Genomic DNA, 19,137 nt, shown 5'->3' on the forward strand with positions numbered 1-19,137 from the left:
AGTTACTTTCACCGGGTCTACATTTGCCATTAACCCTACTTCTTTTCCTGTAAAATCCCACACCTCAGGATTTACTGTCAATTTGACCTCATCTGGTAAATCATCTTTTGTCATCAAGGAATACATCGCGTCTACTTCTGTGCCTTGTTTAGCTAATATGATTTTGTAGACTCAGTCTTCATCTGGGGTTTGAATTGCAACACCGTCTTGTGTGCAAAATATGGTGTATTTCATTTTGCACAGTAAATCTCTTCCTAACAAATTTACGGGACTGGAGTCACACACCACACATTTGTGCATTTCCCTGAAATTGCCAATGCGTACCTCCATGGGTTCTGTAACAGGGGTTCTAATTTGTTTATTTGAAACACCCACTACTTGGATCGCTTCTCCCGAGAGGGATAGGTTTGGGATGTCTGCTGTTATCACAGTAGAACGGGTAGCACCAGTGTCCAACAAAAAGGTATTATCTTTTCCTTCTACTTCACCATCAATATATGGACCTGACTGATCTACCGGTAAGGATGTGCCAAGTACGCACTCCTCTTCCTCCCCCCTCAGGCACCGTAATTAGTCGCTGTCATCGAAATAATTATCCTGTAAAAGAAATTGTGATGTTACAGAATTTTTTTTACCACTTCCTCCTTGAAATCCTGTGTCCGCACTGTACTTGGACTGGTTCACAAAATTTAGCATAGGAGCAGGTGGCAACTGACACTGTAGATTTACAACCTGCTGCGGTTGACTCATTATCACCTCATTCTGCGTCTGTGGATTTAAATTTTGATTTGGGCCATTATTCTGAATAATTTTGCAATTGTTTTTCCAATGCCCCAATTTTCCGCACCCATGACAGGGAAACTTTTTCTTTGCCTCCTCTTCACTCATTCGTCCCTTCTGTTTTCCCCCATTATTTTTCCTTGGCCTTGCCCTTTCCCGTGATTTCCTGTCTGACTGTTTAAGTGGAGTTCCTGCTGTTCTGCCAATTTCACTTGGGCCCACATCACCTTTTCTTCTAACTTCTTTCGTTTATTGTCAATCTCATCTCTGCAGTACTTTGCGTATTTAAGAATGTCATCTATTGGTCTTGCTTGCCAGCGCAACATGTGTTGACGAATTGTGTCACCAATTTCTGGTTTTAATCCTATCACAAATCGATACACAAAATGTCCCATACCTTTATCTCCAATGTTCTCAAAACTGCTATACTGTTTTAATACCTGGAGTAGGCGTTCATAATAAGTATGTACAAACTCATTTATGTCTTGGGTTGTTCTATCTATTTTTACCCAATCTGTTTCTTTTGGAGGAATTTTCCCTTTCAAAAAAGTGATCACCTGGTGATATTTCTTCATTACTTCTTCTGAAGGGGGTCCTGTTTTCTCATCTCTCGGGTATTCATCGCTAGGCCAATCATCAGCAATTTTACATTTTGTCCATAAATCAGTAGGTACTACTATATCAAATAAGCCATCCAAATCTTTTAGCAATACTTTAGATACCTTCACAGATCTTTCAACTTGCCTATACCATTCAACTGTTTTTTCTCTTAACTTCGGGAAATCATTTGTAAACGACAAAATATCTTTTCTGGTCCATGGAACATGTACATATCCTCCTCCCGGTACTTCTCTCATTGGACATAATCTTTCTACTTTTCCTGTTGTTCGATTGGCATGTGCCTCTTCCTTTTTTCTCATCCATCTAGCTTTCCATTTGTCTAGATCGCCCCATTTTTGCAAAATGGTAATTCATTCTTTAACCTATAATTTTCTTCTGGACACATTCATATTTTCGAAGTCCTTATCACTGAACTCTGCTCTGTATGGTTTCTGTAACACCTTGGATTTCCCTATTTCAACTCCCATTTCAGAGGCTAGGTCTGTGAATTTCTCCTGGAATATTTTTTTATTTCTAGTGATACTTCTATAAATGAACAGCAATTATTTTTCAGTGTAGGTATTTAATCGGTCTAACCCTACATTTCCAGCTATCATTTCTTCTAATTCTACTCTCAATTTATAAATATCTAATATTTTCAGAGGCTGTTTTGGCTTGTCTATTCCCTGTGCCCATCTTTCTATTTCTTCTGGTGATACTATTGTGGCATTTTTAACTCCTGTTGAAGTCTCTAATGGGTTTCCTATGAACAACTAGGTGTAACTCTTCTTGGGGTTTCATTTATCTGTCCTCTTATCTGTAAATCCATTAATGATATCACCAAATCACATTCACTGCCTTGATCATCAATTATTATATTCTCTTTTCTGGGTTCAATTATAGGTGTGGACATGACTGGTGGTTTATGACCGCTGGTTTTATCTCCATATAATGGAACCACTGGATCTATAGTCACTGGTATAGTCAGCGCTTCAGGGTGTGTACTCAATTGGGTTATTTTCTGTATTCATTTTTCTCTAGTCTTATTTATCGCCTCTCTTTCCTTTTCCTGAAATACCCTTCCATTCGTTGGGTCATGTATAACTTGTGAAACCAATGGTGTTCCCAAAACCGGGGCACTAGGAGTAGTTCTACTGGATCCTTCTTGGTATGGTGGAGGGTTTTTCATTAAAATGTCCTCCATAAAATCATCTTCTAATTCTTTGCTACCTGTCATCGTTAAATGCTTGGTCTTCTCTGTGCACTTGCCTCCTGACTGTTCCTCAGCAATTAACACAAGATATAATCCTTCAGTCACCATAGCTTGTCTCCATTGTTTCAGCTGACTTTCTCGAGAGTCACACATATGTCTATGGAAAAATCCTCTATAACTTCTACTACTTCTGGATCTATCACGCTCAAATGCTTCAGTCTTCCATTCTTCTAAGGCCTCATATTGTGTTAATCTCAGTCGGGGCTCAAATTAATTCATTCTTAATCTCAGATTATGTAGGGTTCTCCCATTAAACGTACCATATTCTGGGAAAGCTAGCACTCCATCACTTTTTGTATTTTCTATCCAATTCTCCAACCATACGCAAGTATGAAAGCCTCTTTCCATCATCATGTATGATGCTGGCGTTTTCGGGGGAGGGATAAGAATTCCCTCTCTAGTCTTAATGGGTTAATCCTTTTTTAAATAATTTTAAATTTTCTGCATAAATGTCATCTTTCTTTTTTCTCCGTACATTTTGGGTGTCGATCCTTTTATATATTGTTCTCTGGCAAATCCTAAATACCTTCTGTCTGGGCGATTGCCTATTAATGTTGGATTATATCTCCACATGCAAAGCCCACTGTCAATTATTATTGTTGCTTCTATTTTACTAACCAATCAAATGTTCACCTTTACTTAAATAATTGACCAATACCTGCGCGACTTCTATTCTTACGACCAATCAAATTCTGTCTCTCGTTTTACGTTTAGCCAATACTGGCGCGGCTTTTTGTGACGTCAGTTTCACTCCTTACTACTGACCACTCCTTTACAATTTCGCGTCAGTCACACGCCCGCTGTTCCAACCAATCCCAGCTGTGACGTCAGTGCAGCACCCGCAACTGACCCCTCCTTTGCAAGGGAACACGAATAACTTATTTTCTAACAATTTGCATTACAAATTCATTAAATGACAACATAGAAACAAGCGCAACTCTGTTCGCTCCGCTAAAATCAGAAAGGCAATTGCATTTACTGCGAGTAAAACCTTTCCGCTTACTCTTCACACACTACGAGTAAAACTCTTCAGCTTACTCTTCACTCAAGCGCCAACGATCCTGCTACTCCTTCGGTACTGCCCTTTCTAGGTGATAAAGGACCAAAGTTTCATCAGCGAACTCTTTGCTATCAATCACTCTCACTTTGATACAAATGAATCCCTATATCAGCACTGGCAGCCTTGCATAGCCTTTCAGCGCTACCTTTAGCAAACGAGTAACCTCACTGCAGTGTGGTTTCCATTCACCACCCACTGTTCAACATTCCCGGGAATTTCCAGACAACATAGAACAAATACAAACAGGTTTGTTAATACTTAATCAAAATTCAAACATTCAATATTTTCACCTAACTAGTTAATAATTAAACCATAGCTCTGCTACCAGAAAAACTGATCCAGTGGGTTACCAGCTGGAGATTCTCACTAAACCACTTACTCACCTGGGCCCAAAACACACATTCACATGAGCTAGTAATTACCGCTGGGGTCAATTTGTTTTGCTAGTACCTGTAAGATGGATTTACCTTATCATTTCCTACCAAACCTTTCCGTCCAAATGAACTTTCCTTTGGCCAATGGATCTATTAGTTAATTTTTATAGGCAAAATTGACACAGAATAAATCTTTTTAAAGAACCACAGACTCTGGAGTGCTTAAATGTTTATCTAGTTAAAGTCATGTGAACTAAGAACCAAAATACAATTTTAAACACCGTTTTCTCAGAGGAAGGGAATACATTTTAAGACAGAATAATCGTTAAACAAAGTTATTACAATGACAGTACCTGAATAGGGAGAGAACAGAGAGAGCAGTACGATGACATACTACACAGAATTGCCAACCCCATTGGCCAAGGAGCAGGAATGGGTCCCCTGGGACAGATCAGGTGACATAGCTCAGGACAGGATTCAGGGATAGCATAGATGATATCTTCTAGATACTACGCCTGCGTCGCACCCCTCTCTGACACTATCTTCCTCCTCGATTCTTCCACGATCTTCTTCTATTATGTGCCTCCTCGGTTCTTCCGCGATCTTCTTTTACTTAATTGGCTCAAAATCTAAGTCTGGTATCTGATTCTTCTTCAGCATTTATTCAGCTCTTTGACAGCATCCCAGTCTCTGAGCATTCTGGTCTAGCTGCGGTCTGCTAACTAACTAACTACCTCAATTATACCCTTCTAATGGCGTGTACCACACCTAAATGTTTCAAATTTATGAAACTCCTAACTCTGGTTGGACAGGAAAAGGAGAGATGATCATCACTCCATGCTAGGTTTTATTACTTTTCTTTTAGCTTACTGTTCCGTGTTCCCTCCCCTTAATTTACTTTCCCATGCTTTATTTCCCACCCGAGTTCACAGTTTTATCGATCAAAATGATACATTTAAATATTTTCTTCATTCATCAGTCAGGAAGACAACTTCATTCCCAGGACATGTAGAGGTCGTGACCTTGGCTGAGATTCAAGTACATTTGTCATGGTTCCTGGCGGGTTACAAATGCGCCTATGCGGACACCACGTGGGGTGGGATCATTGGTCACCCTTTGAGGCCCAAAATACAAACTAGTAAAGAAGTCAGAAAGAGACATATTAAATTCAAAATAAAATGATTTCACTGTATACCACCTATCTCTACTCTAACCCCCTAACTTAAATAAATCCTTCGCATTAGCATTTTATTAAAGTTGCATGGTTTAGTTTTAACAAAAGCATGTGCTTTAACATGTGAGTTCCAAGCAGCCATCTTAAAAGCGATTGCGCAGCTGCAAAGATTTCCCTCCAAGCAAGAAGTCTTCATTACTAAGTAGATGTAGTTGACACATGCGCAGTACAGAATTTCGCATTAGCAGCCATTTTAATCACACTCGGGTTACTTGTTAGTAGACACATAGGCAAGCTTCCCCTAGGCTTAAATGTATTGAACTGTAATGCATATTAGTATTTATAAACACAATTATTACGGTATAACAACTTATTTGAGAGGATTGCATCCGAGCAAGTCTCTCTTATACGAGTCCTTGCTCCATCAGTAGCGAAGGGCCATATTAGTAAACAGCGAAGTATTGATGATGTTGGAATTTTTACAACTTTAATAGCTCAGATGTCAGTTTGGGCGGGTGATATGTTGGAGAAGAAACAGCTTGTAGCAATGCCCTGACATTATTCAGGTGTTAAACCCTGCGGTGCTGCTTGTCGCACCGAGGATGAGGCTACAGATAAGATGTCCGCTTTCACTGAATCAAAGCCGAGAAGGTGCGAGAACTTTGGGCTTGGACCGAGATTAACAGTTCCTTGTAGATTTGAACCAGGTCTGTGGTGGAGACTTATGCTCCCTCCATTTAAGCTTTCAGGGGGGCCGTATGGGTACTGATGCCGATGGACCTAAACATCGAGAGTGGAGCCGTGTGGTCACCTGGGACTGGGATATATACGTGTAGTCCTCCAGGTCAGTGGACCTTTGTTTTAACAGATGGATTTAATCTGTGCACCAGCTGTTATTTCAGCTGTTATTATGTTTTGTTCTTGGTAATCTGCTGTGGGCTGGGCTATTAATTGATGTCATGGTGCAGCTTTTAAGGGAGACCGGCATTTTATTGGAGGAGGACAAGGTTCCCCAAGATTGAAGAGGTCAGGGTTGATTTCCCAATTTCTTCTTGTAAGGGTTGGTTCAAGTATTAGGACTTGCTTGTGCTGGAGACCATCCTCTCTGATACTTTGTTCCCTCTCTCTCTCTCTCTCTCTCTGTCTCTCACTTCTTTCCACCTCCAGTTCAGTATTGAGAAGACGACGGAACCCATCCAGCCGAAAGCACTGCTAAAATTCCCCAATATCTATAGCCCAAAGCTGGCGATGACCTTACCAGAACTAATCAATTGCGCTGACATTAGGAAGAATCCAGCAACTGAGACTCCAGTTCCAGCAGATGAGGACATCAATAATGGGAGAGCCGGAAAGACCCAAGGAACGGCAGGGACGTGTGATCTACCATCGAACGGTATGTGATCTCTGAAGCTTTCCAACAAGTAGCACAAGCCTCAAGCCTTGGCTGTACCCAAGTTTTTTTTCTAACTTTATCTTTACTGGCATTATGTTACATATGACAGTGACAGAAACATGTGGGGCAATGTGATGTTTCCGAGCCCAACTCCAGTGACATGAGATGGTAATAACATAGGCTGGCATTGCTCAGTTGTAACCCTCAAATGTGCCCAGGCTCGCGGAGATGGCGTCGGATCATGGGCCAGCTGCGCAGGCTCCATCCATCTTCAGTAGGGGAGGTGCATGTATAATGGACTGCAGTCCCAGTGGAACCCCAGACTTCTAGTGGGGACCACCAATAGGGGACAGAAAGAGGAATATTGAGAAAGTATAAAAATGCCTTTAGGGACCACAGGGAATGCGGCACATACTGAAGAGCAGACAGGCATGCTGTATTTGTCATGTGAATGAGACTTCTGTGCTATGTACCCTCGAGGGGTATAACTCATGTCCCCACACCAGTGTACAACTCCTGAACTGGCTCTGACTCACAAGTGGGTATTTACACTTGAAGAATAAGTCACTGCAAGGAAAAGTTGAGATGAGTTGTTCTCCACGGGCATTGCTCATTGTCTGCCATTCCCCCAAGCTAAGACTAGTTTTTTGACCCCATGCTCTGGGGATCTCCCCATTTGGGGAACACTGAGTTTATCTCATTTTATGTGAATCAGCCAAGTACTTTGCAGGCCTCGGTGGAGTGAATTCCTCCAGCTTTTCTGCTGCACACTGCCTACCTTTCCCCCTCTGTATTTTCATCTCTCAAAGTTATCTTGAATGTGGTCAGTGTTATTCTGGCTCATATATTCCTCTGTCTGTTGAATGTTCCTAGGATGACCCTTCAAACTCTGGACAGGGGGTACTGTGAGGTTCTTAAAGGCACAGTGCCAGTTTTCTATTCTAGGGTTTGCAGTGCAGCCTATCAGCTAACAATATCTCATATTCCCTTTCTTTTTCCTTTTAAAAAAGGTTTGTGAAAGATTTTCTATGGTCATCTTTTTATAGTGACGCATTTCTATGTAACTGGCTTTAAAAATGAAATTCAATGAAATCTGTCCATTTATAGCCTTCCTTACACTGCAAAACATATAAGAAAGTACTATGGTACAAATTCTTGTTATACATACCTGTATACTTTTTAAAGTGCACCGGGTTCTAGGCATGTGGGAGGGGCTCTCCGGTGCTTTTAATAAGGTTTCCCGTAGAAGGGAACTAGGATGACAGGTGAGTCATTTTTCCTTTCTCTGCCTACATGAACTCTCCCCTCATCATCAGATACCAAGACAGGCACCCGCCCCACACCTCAAAGTTTGGTACATAAGCAATATATCAGCATGGCACTACCCATCACTCACTTGTCTGTGTCCAAAGCCTAACGTTGGGAGCAAGAAGGACCTCGGATATCTCATCTACTCCTGCTATGTCGGACACAACACTTGCTTGCATTCTGTCACACCTGCATCTTCCATCAAAAGTGAGGTTTCAAGATCCAACCACGTTCAGAGGGTCACACGTATAGGTGTGCTGCATGCACACGACACCATCCATGCACATCGACACACACCAGGATGATAGAGTATCTCAAATCACTTTAACACTTCTCTACGACCCTAGCATACCTACTTGCAAAGTCATGATGGAAACAATGCGTTTGGTGCCACTCAGAACCTCACACATTTTACAATGTTTCCATATTGGACACTTCACAACCACACACTTTAACATCCAAAGTCAATGGCTTTAATAAACACTGAACCAGGTGAGTACACCATTACCACACTAGTTTCAGTAGTGAACTCTATACAGGCCTGATACTAAGAACAATCCTTACATTCATCTAGTGACGCTGGGCCTCTAACGCTAGGCAAATGAGACTAATGAGTGTTTTCCATGGTTCATGTTTGGCCTTGAACCGTTTGCCATCTCTGGTATCGCTGTGAATTTGTCCGAATCGATAGGGAAGACCAAAAAATGGACAAGTCATAATCAATCTGGTGAGAAGGTGATGGTAGATGTTCTCTGAAGAATCACCCTGGGCATTTGAAAAACCAGTTAAAGCTGTACCACCGGGACAGGAGGCAAGGATGTGTCCTGGCTGTGTGCAAGGTCCTAGGTGGCACCTACACAAACTAGACCCCTTTCTAGCCCTACCTGGGTGAGAGCCCTATTGGCATGATTTGCCTTTTGTCACTCACTAACCTGCTGGTAGACTGAAGGGTGTGTTTGTCTTCAGTCACAGACCATTGCTAACCATAAGTTGCAGAGATGGCCATGGGGGCAAGACTTCCACTTGAGATTCCCCCTCTCTATCCTGTACTGTATTTACACCCCTCAATTATTAAAATGTTTCACTTTTATTTCCCCTCTCCTTCCCTAGCGGCATTTATAGATCTCGGGTATTTAAATATCTCTCACATCTCCCTTCTCCCTTTTCTAGTACAGTCATACTCCCCTCTCCTTCCAGCACTTTATTCATTTGCCCATAGTATTTATATATCTCACTCTTAAACTCTTAACTCCCTTCTCCATCCCCACTGAATATATATATATTCTAAATACACTCTTTGTTAATTTGCTATCTCTCTCATACCCCCTTTCTTTTCTACTGAACTTATACCCTGAGAAATACAGATGTGTTACAGACTCAACATTTCCACCCCTTTAGATCCTGCCCTGTATTTATACTATTAGTCAGTTTTAATCTCTGCTAATCTTCCTTTTTCAGCTTATAAATGTATGCTTAGCCCTGGATGCTCTTATCCAGTATCTACAAATAAATAAAACAAATAATGTAATACTTTGTGATAAAATGTGAACTCCTTTTACTGTGGTTCTAACCAGGCAGTATTTTAAATTTCGAATTCCTCTTACCCCTCCTGCTTGTACTGTATTAGTACATGTGAAGGCTCCCGTGCCTCTCTCATAGTTCACCTCTCTTTCTCCTATGAATATCTTACCCTGATGGAGCAAGGTTTCATGTAAAAAGAAACTTGCTTGTATGCAATCCTCTAGAATAACTTATAACATTTTAACCAACCTGTCCGTGAATACTAATTTTGCACCACATTTTACATATTGTATCTAGGGGAGCTTTTCTATGTGCTTAACTAATGTCGGGGTGCTCACACCATTATAGGTAAATATAATTGTAGGGTTAATGCTCTGTACCTGCTCTCTATTCTTTCTCTCCTCAGGTACTGTCATTGCAAGATTTAATTAATGCAAACTGATTATAAGCTAACTGTACTTTTTCCTGATGGAGAATTCTGGTTCTTCTATGTGTATTTTGATTTGACTCACAAAATTATTAATTCAGATAAACTTTTAAAACTCCTTCTGAGTCTATGGTTCTTTGAATAAAAGATAAATGTATCATATTATTACCTCCCTATTCTAATCTACTACTAGATCTTATCGAACGTAATTTACTCAGGAGACAGGAATGGTAAGAATACTGGTATAAAGGTTTCCTAGGGTAAAATAAAATTGATGACCAGCAGATATCTGCTAGCCCATTGAGTGTATGAATGTATATGGGCCTAAATGAGTGTTGCGTGTATGTATGTATAGAGCTGGTAAACTCTGTTGCATCAGTTTTACTTGGTAGCAGAGGCATGGTTAGTATAGTTAGTTAGGTGAGGATTGTATTTGAAATTTTGAATTATTGATTTATGTTTTAACCAAAACCCGCAATGTATTGTTTTATGTTGTCTGGAAATTACCGGGAATATTGAATAGCGGGTGGTGAATGGAAGCCACACTGCAGTGAGGTTATTGGTCTGGATCGAGAAAGCGCTGAAAGTTATGCAGGACTAGAAGCACTAAGTTAGGGAATAATTTCTTGTATGTTAATGAGAATAGTTGATAGCAAGGAGTTCGCTGGTGAAAGTTAGGTATTATATCACCTAGAAAGGGTAATCCTGAAGGAGTAGCAGCCTCTCTGATGCTTGCGTGAAAAGTAAAGCGGAAAGGTTTTAATTGTAGTGAGTGAAGAGTAACGGAAGGGTTTTACTCGCAGTAAAAGAAATCTTACTATTTTTCGAATTAGTGGGTTAGACACAGTAGCGAATGTTTATACGTTGTTAATTAATGAAATTGTGTGAAAATTTTGTGAGGAAATAAGTTTTCGCATTACCTTGTAAAGGAGGGGTCAGTTGCGGGTGCTGCACTGACGTCACTGAGAGCCGCACTGGGATTGGTTGAAACAGCGGGTGTGTAGTTGATGCGAAATTTGTAAAGGAGGGGTCAGTTGTAAGGAGTGATACTGACGTCACAGAAAAGCCACGCAAGCATTGGTCGAGCGAGCAAGCAGAGTAGAAGTTGACTGATCATCAGAATAGAAAACGGACTGGTATTGGCAAATTTTTAGAAATTAAAGCAAGCGTCTGATTAGTTGACAAAATAGAAATTCCAATAATAATAATAGATAGTGGAGTTTGTATGTACGATCCAACTTTAACAGGGACTCGAGCAGATAGAAAATTTATAGGGTTTGCTTACGAGCAGTACCTTAACAAGCACAAGCACGCAATGTATGGAGAAAAGAGAAAAATGTCATTCATGCAAAAGGTTAAGAATTATTTTAAAAAGGACAAACCCATTAAGAGTAGAGAGGGGATTCTCATTCCTCCTCCAAATACGCCTGCATCATACATGATGGTGGAGATAGGCTATCATACTTGTGTATGGTTAGAAAATTGGGTAGAATACACAAAAGATGATGGAATATTAGCATTTCCCGAATACGGAAGCTTTAATGGAAGAATATTGAACAATTTAAGAACACGAATGAACGAATTAGAACCCAGGCCTAGATTGATTCAATATGAGGCTTTAAAAGAATGGGAAATGGAAGCCTTTGAACGTGACAGACCCCGAAGTAACAGGACCTTAAGCAAATATTACCCGAAATTTCCCAGAGAGACTAGAGATAGTCAAATGAAACAATGGAGACAGGCCAAGGTGGCAGAAGGTTTATATCCTGTGTTAACATCAGAAGAACAGACAGGAGGTAAATGTACAGAGAAAACCAAGCACTTAACCATGTTAGGTAGCGGAGAAACAGAAGAGGGATACCCAGAAGACATATTGATGAAAAGTCCTCCACCGTATAATGATGGATTCAATAGAATGACCCCTAGTGCCCCAATGATAGGAACACCTTTGGTTCCCCAGATAGTACATGACACCACAGACAGGGTACTTCAAGAAAAGGAAAAGGAAGCACTGAATAAAAATAGAGATGAATTGATTCAGAGAATAGCTCAGACAAACGCACATCCTGAAGCATTGGCCATACCAGTGACCATAGGTCCGGCAGTTCCATTGTATAGAGAAAAATCAAACTGTCCTAAAGTTCCTGTAATGCCTACCCCAAGCATAGAACCTAGAAAAGAAGAGATAATAATAGATGATCATGCAAGTGAATGTGAATCAGTAATATCATTGATGGATTTGCCCATAAGAGAGCCGATGATGGAAACCCCGAAGAGAAATTTGCCCAGTTGTTCAAAGGAAGTTAGACTAGAAACATTATCAGGAACTAGAAGTGCCACAATAGTAACCCCAGAAGATAGAGAGAGATGGTCTCAAGAAATAGAGAAGCCAAAGTCACAGCCAAAATTATTAGACATTTTTCAAATTGAGAGTAGAATTGGAAGAGATGGTTGCTGGTAATGTGGGTCTAAACAGATTAAACACATACAGTGAGGAAGAATTACTGTTTATTTGTAGAAGCATTACACAAAACACAAAGGTATTCCATGAAAAACTGGCGATTTTGGCATTGGAAATGGGAATTGACATAGGGAAATCAAAGGTGTTGCAGAAACCATATAGGATTTGGAAAACATGAATGTGTCTGAAAGAAAGTTGCAGATCAGGGAATTGTTATTTCTGTTGCAAAAGTGGGGAGATCTTGAAAGATGGAAAGTTAGATGGGCAAAGAAAAAGGAAGAAGCACAGGTAAATCGAACGACATCTGAATATGCCATGAGAGAAACAGAAAAAGCTAAGAGGTTGTATCCAATGAGAGAGGTACCCGGAGGGGGGTACGTACATGTGCCATGGAATAGACAGGATATTTGGTCATTTACAAATGATTTCCCAAAATTGAGAGAGAAACCAGTGGAGTGGTACAGACAAGTTGAGAGGTTTGTGAAAGTTTCAAAGAATTTATTAAAGGATCTGGATGGTCTGTTTGACATAGTGGTTCACGCAGATTTGGGGACAGAGTGCATAATTACTATAGATTGGCGTAGTGAAGAATTTCCAAGAGATGCAAAAACAGGAGACCCGCCAGAAGATGTAATGAAAAAATATCATCAAGTAATCACCTTCCTAAAGAGTAAAATTCCCCCGAAGGAAACTGATTGGGTAAAAATAGACTGGACAACACAAGAGAAAAATCAGTCTGTGCATGCCTACTACGAACATCTTTTACAGGTGTTCAAACTGTATAGTGGGTTGGAAAGCTTAGAAAACAAAGACATGACTCATTTTGTGTATCGATTTGTGTCTGGGCTGAGATTGGATATATCTCAAATGATTAAGCAGCACATGCTGTGCTGGCAATCAAAGCCCATTGACGAGATTTTAAAATATGCTAAATATTGTGGGGACGAAATTGATAACAAACGAAAAGCCCTAAAAGAAAAAGTAATGTGGGCTCAAGTAAAATTAGCTGAACAACAAGAGCTTCAATTAAATAAACAGTCAGAAAATCAAGAAAGAGCACAAGGTCAAGGTGACAATAATGGGGGAAAACCTCAGGGAAGGTTGAATCGGGTAGAGGCAAAGAAAAAGTTTCCCTGTCACGGGTGCGGGAAGTTGGGGCATTGGAAGAATGAGGGTAAAGCTATACAAGTTAATAATACCCCGAATCAAAATTCAAATCCACAGATGCAGAATGAGGTGTTAATGAGTCATCAGCAACAGGGTATAGATCTACAGAGTCAATTGCCACCTGCCCCTAAATCACATTTTGTGAGTCAAGCCAGGTACAGTGTGGACGCCGGATTTCCAGAAGGAAGTGGTAAGAACATTTTTGTAACATTACAGTTTCTTTTGCTGGACCCACTAATTGATTATGATCAGGAAAGACGGTGCCTGAGGGGGGAGGAAGGGGAGTGCGTGCTTGGCGCATCCCTACCGGTAGATCAGTCAGGTCCATACGTAGAAGGTAAAGTGGAAGGAAATGATATCACTTTCTTGTTGGACACTGGTGCTACCAGGTCTACTGTGAGGACAGCAGACATTCCTAACCTGCCCCTCTCGGGTGAAGACATCCAAGTAGTAGGTGTCTCGAACAAACGGATTAGAACCCCAGTCACAGAACCAATGGAGGTGCGAATTGGAAATTTTAAAGAAATGCATAAGTTTGTGGTGTGTAACTCAAGTCCTGTAAATTTGCTTGGAAGAGACTTGTTGTGCAAAATGAATTGCATTATATTTTGCACACCGGATGGTGTTGCAATACAAACCCCAGATGAAGATGGAGTTTACAAGTTCATGTTAGCTAAACAGGGAACAGGAGTAAATGAATTATATTCAATGATGACACAAAATGAATTACCTGCAGAAGTCAAACTGACTGTAAATGCAGAGATATGGGATTTTACTGGAAAAGAAATAGGATTAATGGCAAATGTAGATCCCATAAAAGTGACAGTGAAAGAAGGTGCTGTTTATCCGAATACCCGACAGTATAAAATGAGTCCAGAAGTAAAAGCAGGTGTTGCAGCAGAGATTGAGCGACTGGTCGAACAAGGCATCTTAAAAGAAATAATGAGTAGCCCTTGTAACTCACCTATAATTAGCATTAAGAAGCCTAACAGAAAATATAGGGTGGTTCAAGATGTTAGGAAAATTAATAAGATTGTTGTACCATGCTGCCCAGTAGTGCCTAATCCAGCTGTGATTCTTTATCAGATACCATGGAAAGCAGGATGGTTCACAGTAATCGATTTATGTCATGCGTTCTTTTCTATTCCATTGCATCCAGATAGCAAGTTTTTATTTTCATTCAAATTTGAAGAGCATGTTTACCTGTGGAATCGTGTGCCTCAAGGGTACACAGAAAGTCCTTCAATCTTTAATCAGATTCTCAAAAGAAGCCTTGAATCTCTTGTGTTACCCAGAGAGTCAGTCTTAGTGCAGTATATTGATCACCAATTGGTGGTGTCAAACACACGAGATGACTGTGTTACTGATTCAATTGCACTGCTAAATCATTTGGCAAAGGGTGGACATAAGGTGTCTCCTGCGAAACTACAATTTTGCAAGAACTCAGTCAAATACTTAGGACATCAAATAGAAAGAGGAATAAGAAGAGTGACCTCTAAAAGAATCAGAATAATAAGCCAAATGCAGTTGCCACGAACCCAAAAAGAAATAAGAATGTTCCTTGGAGTTGTGGGTTATTGTAGGCAATGGATTGTAGGATTTGCTTTACTAGCTAAACCCCTGATACAGATGACCACGAAGAGAGCGAAAGATCCTATAGAATGGGATAATGAAAGCAAGGGATCATTTAGAAAGTTGCGAGATTGTTTGTGTAAAGCACCTGCTTTAGGAATGACAGACTATTCAAAAGAATTTGCATTATTCTGCTATGAGCGGGGTAATTGTGCACTTTCAGTTCTGACACAGAGACATGGATTGATGAGAAGGCCAGTAGCATACTTTTCTGCTACCCTAGATCCTGTGGCCTGTGCATTACCTGGTTGCCTGAAAGCTGTAGCTGCAACTTGTGTAAGCATAGAACAAAGTGAGTCAATTGTGATGGGACGCCCTGTCAAGGTGTACGTCCCTCATGCAGTGGTGATTCTACTGACCAGAACCTGAACGCAGTACCTTACTCCCAGTAGGCTGACAAAATATGAAAGAATAATACTGGGGGCTGAAAACGTGACTATAGTGAGATGTACTGTTCTCAATCCAGCCACTTTACTACCTGATCCTTACCAAGAAGAAGTGAAAGAAGAGGTTGAGCATGAATGTCTTGACGTAACAAAACTTAGCACCAAACCACGTTCCGACATACAAGAGGAACCCTTGAAAAACGCTGATCATGAGCTATTTGTAGATGGCTCATGCATGCCACATGAGGAGGGAGGATTAAGTGCTGCTTACGCTGTATGTACATTAACTGGAATAGTCGAAGCATCCTATTTACCAGAGGTCAGATCTGCACAAGTAGCTGAATTAATCGCTTTAATTAAAGCATGCAACATTGGGGGAAATTGGAGAGTAACCATGTTCACTGACAGTCAATATGGTTATGGGGTTGCGCATGATTTTGGCCAACTGTGGATGCAAAGGGATTTCCTGACTTCCTCAGGAACTCCTATTAAAAATGTAATTTTTGTAAAAGAATTGATTGAGGCAATACAATTAACAAAAGAGGTGGCCGTGGTTAAGTGTGCTGCTCACCAATCAGGAGATGACTATGTGACAGCCGGTAACCGATATGCTGACCAGGTTGCCCAACACTGTGCGAGGCATAAACTTGCCCTAAACAAGCAAATTGAAACATGTGGAATCAGCTGCCAACGTATGCTATTTGCAGGAGTGGGAACCTGGGAGAAGGTGAAAGATCTGCAGGATACAGTAGACATGAGAGAAAAGGAAGAGTAGGTAAAAATAGTATGTCAAAGAAGGGCAGAAGATGGAGTGTGGGTGTGTTATGATAGCAGACCAGTCATGCCAAACAGTATACTTGCACCAATGGCTAGATTGTATCATGGAGACACACATGTGGGTAGAGATGCAATGATTCAACTTTTCAGACAAGATTGTTTTAACGCGAAGTTTAGGAATGTAGCAGAGAGCGTTTGCCAAAGATGTTTAATATGTCAACAAATGAACCCTGGTAGGAAAACTGTGGTCTGTATGGGAAAGATTGGAAAGGCAGAGGGTCCTTTTGTGAGACTTCAATTAGATTTCATTCAACTGCCTGCTTGTCGAGGACTGAAATATGTACTTGTCATAGTTTGTTTATTTTCAAAGTTGGTGGAAGCATACCCGACCCAAAGAAATGACAGCTTGACAGTGGCCAAACTTTTATTAAGAGAACTCAGCCCTAGATTTGGTTTTCCAGTAACGATTGAATCAGATAGAGGATCTCAGTTTAATAATGAAATAATTTGAGTAATTTGTGAAGCATTCAAAGACGAACAAAAATTGCACTGCGCTTACTGTCCAGAGGCTTCTGGGGTGGTAGAACAATTGAATGGCACAATCAAGTCAAGACTCGGAAAGGTGTGTGCATCCACCCCACTGGAATGGCCTGATGCTTTACCTCTTGTTCTAATGGGACTCAGAAGTATTCCAGACAAAAATACTGGATTGAGTCCCCAAGAAATACTCATGGGAAGAGCAATGAGACAAGCATGTGTACCAGGACACAAGCTGTTGAATATAACTGATGACTTGGTTTTGGAGTATTGCAAAGAATTGACTGACAGAGTGCGTTCTATCTCTCATCAGGTTGGGGAAGACGCTTTCAACAGACAGCTGAGCCAATCGCATGATCTGAATCCCGGTGACTGGGTAGTAGTGAAGAATCCCATTCGAGAATCGTGTCTAGCACCAAGGTGGGATAAACTGCATCAAGTTATATTGACTACTTCAACAGCTGTAAAGTGTGCAGGATTGCCTAATTGGATTCATGCAAGTCATCCCAAAAGAGTGCCAGCTCCTGAAGAAGAAAAGTTTCAGTTGGAACGAGAAATTGATGTTGCTGAAGGTCGTGGAGCTGATGAACTTCCTATAGAAGATTCTGAAGTAGCTGCCCAAGGACAACCGAGCACTTATCAGGACGACTGGATCCCTGTGGTAGACATACCTGAAGTATTTATAAGAACTAGGAGTCAAACACAGTTAGACAGATAGGAAAAGAGTGAGGACCAGACAGGGGAAGAAGAACTCGCTCAGGAGAGTAGGGAAACGACTGTTAGGGAACATGAGCAGGAACAGTTAAGGAAAGAACAAGAGACTCAGACAGAAGAAGACCAAAGCCCCATTCCTGAGTCTGAGGAGGGACAGATAGGGTTTAGAGAAAACGTTCAGGCAGAAGAAGGTAAAGAGGTAAAAAGACCTGAACAGGACCAGATAGGCATAGAAACGCAAGTTCAGGATACAGAAAAAAAAAACAGACATCGCCAATCCTGAACAGGGTCAGATTGAGGTAGATGAACCCAACCAGGCAGAACAGTCCAGAACAATAAGCCCTGGACAAGGTCAGATAGAGAGGAAATCTGAAGACGAAGCTGATCAAGTTGTGCCATAATCTAAAGGAAATAAAAGGAGTCTTGAAGAACCTGGCAGAGCAGTGAAATTTAAGAAAAGTCGAAAAGGCGATAGCTGGCCAAGAATTATCAAGAGACTAAGATATCATCTTAAGACAATCAGTGAAGAACCTGATCAAGTAAATGAAGTAACTAGTCAATCTGGACCTTTCAGAGTAACGCCAAAAAGAAGGAGTCAAATATTGAAGACATTGAATAACAAGTTCAAGGGTCCTGAATGGACATATGTTATTCTTGAAGACTTTGAAAATCTTAATTTAAATGAAGAAAGTGATGAAGAGCTGAATGTTGAACAAATTGAGGAAGAAGTGAGACCGACTTGAAAGAGAGAAGACGCTTAAGGTGTTATCTCATATCAGGTTCTGAATTAAAGAAGAGATAATCTTCTCAGCCCAAAATGTCTGATTATAAAGTTACTGGAAACCCAAAACAAAGCTGTATAAAGAAGTGTTGTAGGATCTGTATATGTAGTGTAATATTAGTCCTTATAATATGGGTAATATTAGCAATAGCTATTCCTTATTTGATGATTACTGACAAACAGAATAGTACTAACACACATACAGAAGTTGCAAACATTAAAGGAGATAGAGTAGACTTAGAAACACCAGATGAGCTAGATTTACACCACACTGTAGATAATAATGAAACTGATTTAAATATATTTGCAAATCTCTTAGTGCATTTTGTAGAAACTATGGAAGTTAGTGATTGTTATGTTTGCATGAAATTGCCAAATTCAGTACCTGAAGGGGTAACATCATCATTTACCCTTGACATATGGTATTTCATGTAGCGTATTAGCTCGTTTATTCTATAGAACTGAAAAACTGCAGTATTATTATTCAAATCTAGATGTAATATTTTCAGTAGTTCCCATGCGAAAGAGCATGAACCCTGTCCTTAGTACTAGAGACTCACAATTCATGGGTGAATATTTCCTAGCAATGATGACAATAGATATAGCTGACGCACATAAGCGCCACCTAACATGTAAATTACATAAAATATATTTTTGAATTTAGTAGAAAACAGGAGACAGGATTTCCAAAGAAGGGCCTCTGAACCGAAACCTCAGATACCTAAGTGGGCTGAAAGGGAATATCTTTTAGTAACTGGCAAGACTCATGCTG

At 40.5% G+C, this 19,137-nt stretch overlaps 1 protein-coding gene across 2 annotated transcripts in view; it reads left to right on the forward strand.

The window, feature by feature from the left end:
• Nucleotides 1–19,137, forward strand: part of SYT13 (synaptotagmin 13) — a 237,112-nt gene that overhangs the window by 64,106 nt on the left and 153,869 nt on the right. For both annotated transcript variants that reach the window (XM_085643436.1, XM_085643435.1), the window contains exon 2: nucleotides 6,429–6,654. In XM_085643436.1, coding sequence (XP_085499562.1) covers nucleotides 6,429–6,654 — 226 coding nt within the window. The remainder of the gene's footprint in view (nucleotides 1–6,428; nucleotides 6,655–19,137) is intronic.

This window comes from Triturus cristatus, chromosome 3_1 (genome assembly GCF_964204655.1).
Source record: "Triturus cristatus chromosome 3_1, aTriCri1.1, whole genome shotgun sequence".
NCBI classification, from domain to species: Eukaryota; Metazoa; Chordata; class Amphibia; order Caudata; family Salamandridae; genus Triturus; species Triturus cristatus.